Raw genomic sequence first — 12,086 nt, forward strand, 5'->3', positions numbered from 1 at the left:
GACCTCTGCGGTCTCAACCAAATTACTGGTCTAAACATTTGAAATTTTACATAAGGGGTATTCAGGGATGGGCCAAGCTTTTAAATCGGTTTGGGTCGAAAATTTTTAGTTACCAATATATAAATGTATGCATGTATGTTCGCATGTCTGCCTAAAACATTCGACAGACGCGACAGATTTTACCAAGAGTAGTATCGTTTTGAAGTCCGACCTTTCAGGCGATAAATATCGAAAAATTGGATAAAAACATTAATATCTTCACCTTAGACTTGGCACTTTTCTACTGCAGAGTCGCTTTTTTCGCCGATATTTTTGAAAGTCATCCTCTCCTTTCGATTGTCTAGCCTTAATTTAAACATAAGTCACTTCCGGTTTGGCGGTGGTCGTAACAGCAAAGACGTCACGTTTTTCCCCCGTTCTTTTCCTCCTTCGTGGTTCGAGCCTGCCATCTTACTACAAGCTTTTTTTTTTTTTTGCTCAACACACACCTCAAAACACCCGGTCAACGCCGGGCACCCATGCTAGTAGATATATAAAAGTGAACGTGTCTGTGTGTGTGTGTCTGTGTGTGTACATTTCCCTACGCAATAACTCTGTCAATTTTAAGTCTACACCCTCGAAATTTGATAAACAGGGTACTGAGATTTGGAAACATCTTTGTGGTCGGTTTTCGACCAGAAATTTCGCTGTTAAGGGGTCAAAGTTCAACGATTTGACCTTTGAGAATTCTACCAAACTCCTCCGACAATTTTGGGTCTAAACACTTGAAATTTTAGATATAGGTTCCTGGGGCATGGATCTACCTTAGTAACTTGATTTGAGTAAAAAACAGTAAATGTTAAGGGGTCATAATAGGGGTCAAATTAAAAAAAAGATTGTCCGCTTTTTTTTCCTTTTTGTTTTTTGCTCAGCACACACCTCCAAACAGCCGGGAAAAGCCGGGGTGAAATGCTTTTGTATATCTATATCTATATATCTATAAAAGTGAAAGTGTCTGTCTGTGTGTCTTTGTACATTTCCCTACGCAATAACTCTGTCAATCGTTAGTCTACAGACTCGAAATTTGATATATAGTGTAACGATTGGACCTTTGAGAACTCTTCTAAACTCCTCCGACAATTTTGTCACACTTGAAATTTTAGATATAGGTTCCTTGGACATGGATCTACCTTAATAACTTGATTTCAGCCCAACACAATAAGTTATAAGGGGTCATAATAAGGGTCAAAGTTAAAAAAAATTGAGCGCTTTTTTTTTTTTTTTTTGCTCAACATACACCTCCAAATACCCATGCTAGTATATCTATAAAAGTGAAAATGTCTGTCTGTCTGTGTGTGTGTACATTTCCCTACGCAATAACTCTGTCAATTTTCAGTCTACAGACTCAAAATTAGATATACAGGGTACTGAGATTTGGGAAAATCGATGTGATAGGTTTTCGGACAAAAATTTGGCTATAAGCGGTCAAAGTTCAACGATTTGACCTTTGAGAATTCTACCAAACTCCTCTGACAATTTTGGGTCTAAACACTTGAAATTTTGGATATAGGTTCCGGATACATGTCCTAACTTAATAACTTAATTTGAGCCAAAAACAATACATTTTTAGGGGTCATAATAGAGGTCAAAGTTTTTAAATTTTTGGGAGGCCAATGTACTATAATTCATGGTTTAAATAATAGTCATAATTATTAATCAGATATAAGTGGTGAAAATGAATATATTCGAAACTCGTTTATTTAACAAAAACATCGTAAGGTATAATCACATACACTCATATATCTATGCATGTACATAGATGCATACACGCCCGTAAAGTCACATGTAACTACGTATTCCTTTCACTACATCTAACTACAAATAAATGTTTCGTATTTCGAAGTTTGTCTGGTATTTATCTGTTTGGTAGTGGCCTGCCAAGGCCACAGGGGAGACAACAAAGCAAAAAAAAAAAAAAAAAAAAATCAGGAGCAAAATTCATCCAAAAGCAACAAAACTAAATCTGGCTTGCTAGGATACTATATATATATATAAATGTATGCTTATTTGGGCATATTTTACTGCTTTGAAAATATAAGCACTTTTTAACCAATTTAATAGTATTATAAAAGCCTGCAAATGTTCATGTAGTTTCGACTCATAGATACAAATATATGAGTATTTTAATAATCAATTTGGCGACGAGTATAGATATATCCATATATAAATATACAACTTTTTGGAGCAATTTTATAAATTCGAAATCTCGGCGACTACTGATCAGAATTTAACGAATGAAGGCTCGTTAAAAAGCTAATGGCCTGAATTGTGTACTGTCTATGTGACATTTGCCCTTAAGGTCGCACATTACTGTTTCAACAAGTTGGGCGTCACTTTTCTATAATAATTTTACGTAAAATGAGCTCCCACTTTTGACCACGTTAGCTGTAAAGTGGATGTTCATTTTATTTTTAACTAGCATTTACGGCCGGCGTTGCCCGGGTGTTTGGATGTGTCTGTTGAGCAAAAGAAAAAAGTGGTAGTAGGAAGACAGACTCGAACCCGTACCACGAAGGAGGAAAGGAATGGGGAAAAAAACCTGACGTCTATGCTGTTACGACCACCGCCAAACTGTAAGTGACATAGCTTAAAATCAAGGCTAGACAACCGAAAGAAGAGGATGACTTTCAAAAGTATCGCCGAAAAAAAAGTGACCCCCCTCCTGTAGAAAAGGGCCCAGTTGAAGGTGAAGATATTAATGTTTTTATCCAATTTTTCGATATTTGTCGTCTGAAAGGTCGGACTTTAAAACGATACTGATCTTGTAAAAATCCGTCGCCTCTGTCGAAAGTTTTAGGCAGACATGCGAACATACATACATACATACATTTATATATTGGTAACTAAAAATTTTCGACCCAAACCAATTAAAAAGCTTGGCCTATCTCTGAATACCCTTTATGTAAAATTTCAAATGTTTAGACCGGAAATTGTCTGAGTAATTTGCTAGAGGGCACAGAGATCAAATTTTTTAAAGCTTTGACCCCTATTATGACCCCTTAACATTTATTGGTTGGGGCTCACATTTAGTTATTAAGTTAGATCCATGTCCAAGAAACCTATATCTAAAATTGCAAGTGTTTAGACCTAAAATTGTCGGAGGAGTTTGGTAGAGTTCTCAAAGGTCACATCGTTGAATTTTGACCCCTTAACAGCCAAATTTCTGTCCGAAAACCGATCACATAGATTTTCCCAAATCAAATTTCTAGTCTGTAGGCATTAAATTGACAGAGTTATTGCGTAGGGAAATGTGCACAGACACACAGACATACACAGACAGACAGACACTTTCACTTTTATAGATATACTAGCATGGGTGCCCGGCGTTGCCCTGGTGTTTGGCGGTGTATGCTGAGCAAAGCAACAACAAAAAAAGAAAAACGGTCAATATTTTAAAAATTTGACCCCTATTATGATCCCTTAACATTAAAAAATTTCAAGTTTTTAGACCGAAAATTATCGAAAGAGTTTGGTAGAGTTCTCAAAGGTCCAATCGTTGAACTTTTACCCCTTAGCAGCCAAATCTCTGGCTGAAAACCGATCACATCGATTTTCCCAAATCTCAATACCCTATATATCAAATCTCGAGTCTGTAGACTAAAAATTGACAGAGTTATTGCGTAGGAAAATGTACACATACAGACACACAGACAGACACACAGACACGTTCACTTTTATAAATTTATAGATAGATAGATTAGTATAGAAAAGTGAGACCCCACTTAATAATTACTAAAAGTATCTTAGAAACTACTCGTTTCCTGGGATTTTCACTGTTATTTGCGTTTTCAGCGCCTTCGAAAACCTTTAATAGTGGTAATTTTAAAGGATTTTTCGTTAGGGAAAAGATACTGCACCTTTACCAATACTTCAATCATAGTCATATATTTTCCTAGTTTTGCATATGAATTACAAAATATCTGATAATTCCCCAAACCTCTGGCCTTGACGAAAGTGAGATAAAAACTTGCTGCTATGGTTCCAAATGATCTGAAATAACAGCTAGGGGAGATGCTATATCTCCTCTCTTTGGTTTTCATACATAAAATTCCACAGGCTTATTTGATATTAGAGATATTCATAATCTTACCCTATTTTCAAATGAATAGAGATATGACATATGAGCAATATTTGGAATCAAGTCTCCCCTTGCTGTTATTTCAGATCATTTGAAATCATAGTAGCAGGTTGTGTCTCCCCTTTCATCAAAGCCAGGTGGTTTCGTGATATATATATATATATATATATATATATATATATATATATATATATATATATATATATATATATATATATATATATACTAGCAGAAGAGCCAGCATGGTCCTGTCGTAAAATACGCTCAAATATGATATTTTAATTTATGCATGTTTCGTATTTATTTTTATAGAGTCAATTATTTCATATTATATTGTATCTAATATATAGTCATGATTTCAAAAGTAAAAAAAAAAATGATTTAGATTTCATCGACTAGAATCGAAACCGAAATCAAAACAAAACAAAACATAGTATTAAGATTGAAACTATGTCTACGAGATAAACAATAACTGAAGATTATCAATATGGATCAATACGGTTGGACTGTGGAAAGTAATGTGAATTTTATTAAATACAAGCTGGTTTCGATGACAAAATTTTTTGATAGACAGGCTGCAAGCAAGGTCGGTCAGAGTTTTACAACTATATATATATATATATATATATATATATATATTTTTTTTTTTTTTTCTGAAGTTCTCGCAGCTGTAAAACAAATGCTATTGAAAAAGTATGCAGGTGATGAAATATTCAAGTTTGGGGGGAACACACTTTTGAAAAAACTTTTGGAGTTATTCATCTGGATCTGGGAAAGCGGTTCAGTACCTCAGGATTTTAGGAACTCGTCAATAATCCATCTCTTCAAGAATAAAGGAAAGCGCATTGATTGTGATAACTACCGTGGAATATCACTGCTCTCTGTGGCTGGAAGAGTACTAGCCAGACATTTTGAACAGGACAATCATTCATCTAGTAGACAAAATTTATCCTGAGACGCAGTGTGGTTTTAGGTAGATCATTAGATCTTTCTCGAAATATTATATAACACGGATATACTACCAGACCGACTTTCCCAGGTAATCACGGTGCAAATATAAATATAATGTGTATATGAAATACATGAGTATGTACACATGTATTTGTAAGTTGTATTAATAAAACTTTCTCACCTGCTTCAGCTTGTGTCTTTCCGTTACCTCTGCATTGTACTGCCTTCTACGCATTTCATTTAACTACATACTATGCAATGCTTCAAGCAAACAACATCTACCTCTTATATATATATATATATATTATTATTATTATTATTATTATTATTATTATTATTATTATTATTATCTCCATGTATAATATTTTCATTGCAGAAATTCCCCTCTGGACCAAAGTACAGTAGGTTTTCGACAAAAGATGCCACATACAAATTCAATACATCTACTCTGGTAGCCACTATCTTATGTAGCTTACGATCACCATTTCTGCCACATTCACTCGTTATAATAAAATGCTACATTATATCCGATGAACAACACCATCACAATCGGCACATCTAAAAAAGAAGGAGTTCCTTTTTTTTATCTCTCGATATTCAGCACTCTCGCCGCTACCAGTTGACGTCGGGGCAAATTCTATATTTTCCTACAATATTGTGCTTGCACCGCCATGAACTGATTATTACATATTTACACATAAAATACTATTTCCATTTTCCGATTCGCAAATAATAAAGACTTTCTAGCCTTATTCCCACCATTCTGATTGGCTACGCTCTGATTATTCTTATATTTTGGATAAACGGTATTTTCACCATAAACAAACGCTAACCTACGATTAAAATATGGCGTCGCAATGAGTACAACACGGGCATAGCAACACGTAGGCAGCATTTTTGTTGATTACAATACGGACACAGCAACACGCAGGCAGCATGAGACAATAGCGAGCGCACACGAAAGAGAGAGAGAGAGAGAGAAAGAGAGATAGAGAGAGAGAAAGAGAGAGAGAAAGAGAGAGAGAGAGAGAGAGAGAGGGGAATAGAAACTTTTCAATTTTTTTATGCCGAAAACTAAAAAAAACTTACATTCTTTTTCATTAAAAGATTTATTCTACACTCGAAGTAAATTGCTGCATTTTTTTGTTGTGCGTGTATATATATATATATATATATATATATATATATATGTGTGTGTGTGTGTGTGTGTGTGTGTGTGTGTGTGTGTGTGTGTGTGTGTGTGTGTGTGTGTGTGTGTTTATATATATTTATATAGTTGGGAAGAATATATAATATATATATTATATATATAATATATATATTATATATATTTATATTATATATATATTCTCCCAACTATATATATATATACATATATATATATACATATATATATATATATATATATATATATATATATATATATATATATATATATATATAGCTACTTGGACCGAGAGCATTCAAAATAAATAATGGCCGAAACTTTTCCGACTATTTATTACGTACAAAGAATTGATAAAAAAAAGCAAATACATAACAAATAAATGTTAAGTATATAAGTAACATTATCAAACGTAAGACACTCTTCTACCTATCTAAATATTACTCACTTTAAAACGTTTATTAAGTTCGAAAAAAAATAGTATCTAGCGTTACGTGAGAACAAGAAAAATAGCCGCACATTTAAGCGTAACAGTTTGAAGTCTCGATAAATATCACAGTAACATTTATTGAGTGGGTCACTAACAGTATTTTGTTGTACTTGTTTCTTTTAAGTCATTATCAAGACTTCAAAGGCGGAAGCGTCTAGCAGCGGCCATTTTTAAAACGTTTTAAAGTGAGTAAAATACTTATTCAGATAGGTAGAAAAATAACTTATCTTGTCTTTGATAACATTTAATTGTTATATATTTACTCCCTACGTAATAAATAGTCGGAAAAGAGAAGACGAAAAATAAAAAAAAGATTTACAACGCAAAAAAAAAAAACAGTCGAATTTATTTAGTTATTTTATTATTTTTATTCAAATTCCAGTTTGAATGAACGATTCTTTTTCAATAGTGTTTCGTTTCATATACCCGACGTTTCATATTTCGAAATTTGATTTCCTGGGTGATTTCAACCATTAATTTTTTCGAACGCTCCCAATCAATCAATATATATATATATATATATATATATATATATATATATATATATATATATATATATATATATATTCTTCCTAACTCTTTATCACTCTCACACACACTCTCTCTCACTCTCACACATCTCTCTCATACACACACTTTCACCCTCTCTCTCACATCCTCTGTCTATATATCTATCTCTATCTCTCACACACACTCTCTCTCGCTCTCTCACTCGCTCTTCTATCATTCCGATTTGTATTTTCTTACGTGTTTCTGTGTCCGTATGTTCTTTTTACCAATCGGCTCGCTACACTAGATTGCTATAACAAAAACAAAACAAAATTCATTTACCTAGTTTTATTACGCATTTATTTACATATTCACAGATTGTCATGAATCAACAACTATATGATGAAATGAGGATAACAGTACACAAATAAATAACTAAATAAACTATTTTTCTTATATTAACTTGAAGATATTTCTTATAATGAAAAAAAAACCGTTTGCCACACTAATTCCTTCTTATAAAAAACATTAATTTTTTTTTTCTTTTTTGGAGAGGGGGTCATTTAAACAAACTGGGCCACAGCAACGCGTGGACCGGTACGATTGGTTATTAAATATTTATGAAAACCTCTTGTAATGCCATAGTAGGCACTCCCTCAGTCCCATTCTCTTTTTCATCTGTTTATACTTCTCTTCTTTTTATATTTTCCTCTCACTTCTCCTCTCTCCTCTTTCCTCTTCCCCCCCTCTCTCTCTCTCTCTCTCTCTCTCTCTCTCTTATATATATTTACTTGAAATGTGTATGAATTGCCGATTGAATCACTTTCGTACACACACTATTTTCCAAATCTGGCCTCCAGTGATTACTGGCTGCTTGAAGTTTACAATAAATGTTTAAAGAAAAATAATTTGTCCCAATGAAGAAGTGATATCATAAACTGGGGCGTATTTTGATGCCAAGGACAAATAATTATACAAAAGAAAATCAAATTGTAAGAGAAATGTTTGATTTAGTGTATGACCCTAGAAGGAGACTGTGTTGACGAATAAAGTTGCTTAACAATTATTTTATTTTTGCGTTTAATAATTATTGTTATATTATGCGTTATATATTTTCGTGATTCGTTTATAAAGCAGCGGCAGTCAGGATCTGTATACGTTGTTTATTTTGTTTTATCATTTTTTATGGAAATCGCTCCAGACAAGGCATGAATCCACTTAATGTAAGGGGGTAATAAGAACGAAAAATAATTATTGCAAAGACAGGAAATACCTAGTTACCTTAGTCATGAAAAGATCAAAAGCTGAAGGTACGAGGAAAACAGTGAGCAGGAAGAGAGTTCCGCAACCTTGAAATTCTTGGAAAGAAAATACTGAAATAGGAAGCTGTACTTCAATGAAGGATCAAAAACGGCAAATTGATGAAAACCACTAGAGCTGGAACGAAGGAAGCACGGAATAGATTAGACAATTCTGAAGAACTTTTTTCTTTATGTATTTTGTGATAGTGTGAGCATGCCAATTAAGGGATTTCTAGCACGTTATTAATAATCGTGTCTTAATCAGAGACTTTACTTGATAGATATTTTGTTATAAAATGTACTTTTATGACGATAATGATCTTAGCGAATGTTTTTCTATCATACATGGCGCATCTGTTATATTTTCCACGTATTTTTATTGATAAGTACAAAGTACACCTAACACCACTGGAATGACTGTGACCTTAACATGTACCTTTATTTTCCTATCTACAGACTCTCGTGTTTTGTAAGTCCCTTACATCTTGTTAGAGATACATTGTTATCAGCATATGGTGCAATCAAGAGACAGCTTTTGTCATTAAAAAAATATTATAACACACAGTCGATTAACTTTGTCAGTAACAATTGATATCATAAGTAAAGAGTAGGTGCTGTGGGTACTCTGTACTACAGTGAGTAACGAGGCAAACCGGGTTCGAATCCAGCTGGTTCTATAGCACCACATTCGCTTGGAGACGTTGGGAGCCTTCGCATAGTTCTTCTTGTAAGTAACTAAATCTGGAACGATTCACTGACCGAAAACAGATAAAACTAAGTGTAATATCAGAACAGATACTACACTCTGCATTGTTTATTTGCTATAATGTCAAAGTACAATTTCATAAATTAGATACAAAGACTCTATTGTGAACTGAATCATTTAATAAAAAATTAATAGATGAGTTTTTGAAGGAAAATAATCGCATATATTGTTTCCAGTTATTTATTTTTCTTCACCTTTTCTTTTAATGTTCTGGTTTCTACTGCATTGAAAAGAGCCTTATTAAATATTTATATATTATATTTTTAATGTTATTTCTTTCTTATGTTTTCCAGATTAGAAATGGAGTTGGTCGATTTGAAGTTGGCAAGCGTCGAATGCTCCATTTGTTCGATGGATTCGCCAAGCTTAGCAGTTGGAAATTCAATGGAAATGGAAACGCCACTTTTTCCACGAAATTTATCCGAAGTGACTTTTACAAAGAGTCTATCAGCTCGAACGACATCGCCCCTTATCTCAACTTTATGGGCGTAGAACCCCCGTACGGTTACTTTGAAAGGATGAAACTTTTCATTAACAACTTCGAGAACATGAACGTGAATGTTTATCCTTATTACAAAGATGATGCGAATCAATTTGGATACTACGCACTGACAGATTACTGGAAAATGTACGAATTTAACGCTTCGAATCTTGAAACATTTGAGCTTATTTCGCCTAAAATTCCAGGGGGTGGCTTCGAGTTTGCTTCATTTGCTTCCACAGCTCACCCGGTTCAAGAGCCTGGAAAGAATTCTACTCTAGTACACCTTGGAAAGGCTGGGTTATTTCCATGGGAGTCGAATACACTCAATCTTGTGCGAATTCATGCGACTAACAAGCGTGAAATAGTGGCTTCTATTCCAGTCAAAGAACTTCGATATATGCATTCTTTTGCCGCGAGCGAAAACTACGCCATTTTTTTCGTCAACCCGGTATACGGAGATTTGTCAAAGTTGCTGAAAACGACGCAAATCTTATCAACAATGGATTGGCACGGTGACGAGCCGACGCAGGTGAAAGTGATCAATCTGAAAACGGGAGAAGTGACACACCTGGAAACAAATGCGACCATGGTCTTCCATCATGGAAACGCCTACGAGCAAGGAAACGATACGATTTATGTCGACCTCATCTCGTACGCGGATGGTAGTGCTGTCCACGAGATCACTCTGGAAAACTTCCGGGACTCCGAAAAGAGGAAAAAGCTGCCGTTCAATTCCGAGCTTGTAAGATATCAAATTGATCTCAAAGAAAAACGCGTGGTACCAATGACGTTCAAATACGAGCCAGGATTCCCGAGGCATTTTGATTTTCCAAAAATAAATGACGCTTACCACGGCAAGCATTATTGCTTCTTGTACGGCGCTGCTGGCAAATTGGGTAACTTTCCTGTCGAAGTTCACGCCCTTGTCAAGAAAGATGTGTGCGAAAAGGGGCGAGACTTAGCTTATGTAAATCTGGGTCAACATATGAGTGAACCGGTGTTTGTAGCAAGACCAAACAGCAAAGGCGAAGATGATGGCATACTTCTTAGTCCGATTCTGGATACAACAACTCGAAAGAGTTATCTTTACATATTGGATGCGAAGAGCATGGCTGTTATCAACAGAGCAGAACTTCCCACTGTGGTCCCATACAATTTCCATGGGTCTTTTTTCCCTGAAATCTATTAATGTTTTTCTTGTGAAAAAAATATATCCGCTCAAAATGGCATTACCGTTGACTTGCTAATGCCGATTTACTGAACAGCTTTGAAAAATAAACGGTAAATTTGTATATGAGAGCCTTTTACTGATTTATCCGTATGAAAAAGTGAAAAATTTATCCGTATGAAAAAGTGAGATTCTATTTTTTGCGACGATAAACACCTTGAAGTTTTACATTAAAAAATATATTATTTTAAAATTTTGAGTGAGACATCAGTTTCTAGTATCAATTTAACATAAAATGATCTCCCTTTTCCAGGCCAGAAGTTTCTAGTTGGATAGTGATTCAAGATGCTGGATTTAAGAAAATGGTTACATGATCTAACGCTATATAGTCAGAATGTATGTAATCATTTTTCATTAAATTTATACGCTAAACTATGGCAACGTCTAAAATATTTTTTAGTTATGTTTTTATTTTTAAAGCGAAGATTTTCAGGTTGCTTATACATAATTGCAAAAAAATGGAGAAAAACGTGTGTAAAATAGAATAGGATACTAATGTACAGTAATACAAAAAGAAAAACACTCGTCTACGAATAGCAAAAAAAACAAACATTTTACGAAATTATCTTTATTTGTTCACAAATTTAACCATATAAATAAATAAATATAAGAAAAATATAAATAAATAAATATAAGAAAACATATTTATAGCGATAGATATGAAAATAGTGCCTACTATCAGAGCTAGTTTCCTGGCGTTTCCCGAGCTGGAATATAAAAGGACGATTTAACTATAAGAAATATCTGTAAAATAGATATGAAAATAATACTTATAATAGATATGACCAGGTAATGCTGAGACAGATAATATTAATTGTATTTTTGAGTGAATAATTTACATCATTGCATGAAGTTTAATCATATCAATATTTAATTTAAATAGTCAAAACACCACAGAAAATTATGTATGCACTTTTTATTTCCTGGACATGGTCATACTTATTGATAGAGTGTTACGAAAAGTAAAGTAACTGAAATGTGTTCTTTTAAATAATAAATGTTCTACTAACATTTATAAAAATAGCCTTTATTGTCTACAGAAGATCGTAATAACAATACTAAACGTTAATCCAATTCTGGCATTTTATCAATACA

The 12,086-nt window shown here is 33.9% G+C and overlaps 1 protein-coding gene across 1 annotated transcript in view; it reads left to right on the forward strand.

Annotated features, from left to right (window-relative positions):
* Positions 1-11,184, forward strand: part of LOC145291048 (beta,beta-carotene 15,15'-dioxygenase-like) — an 86,313-nt gene extending 75,129 nt beyond the window's left edge. The window contains exon 3 of the mRNA XM_080136554.1: positions 9,573-11,184. Coding sequence (XP_079992680.1) covers positions 9,573-10,952 — 1,380 coding nt within the window. The 3' untranslated portion in view covers positions 10,953-11,184. The remainder of the gene's footprint in view (positions 1-9,572) is intronic.
* The last annotated feature ends 902 nt before the right edge of the window (positions 11,185-12,086 follow it).

This window comes from Euprymna scolopes, chromosome 12 (genome assembly GCF_053919585.1).
Source record: "Euprymna scolopes isolate OS-2025 chromosome 12, ASM5391958v1, whole genome shotgun sequence".
NCBI classification, from domain to species: Eukaryota; Metazoa; Mollusca; class Cephalopoda; order Sepiida; family Sepiolidae; genus Euprymna; species Euprymna scolopes.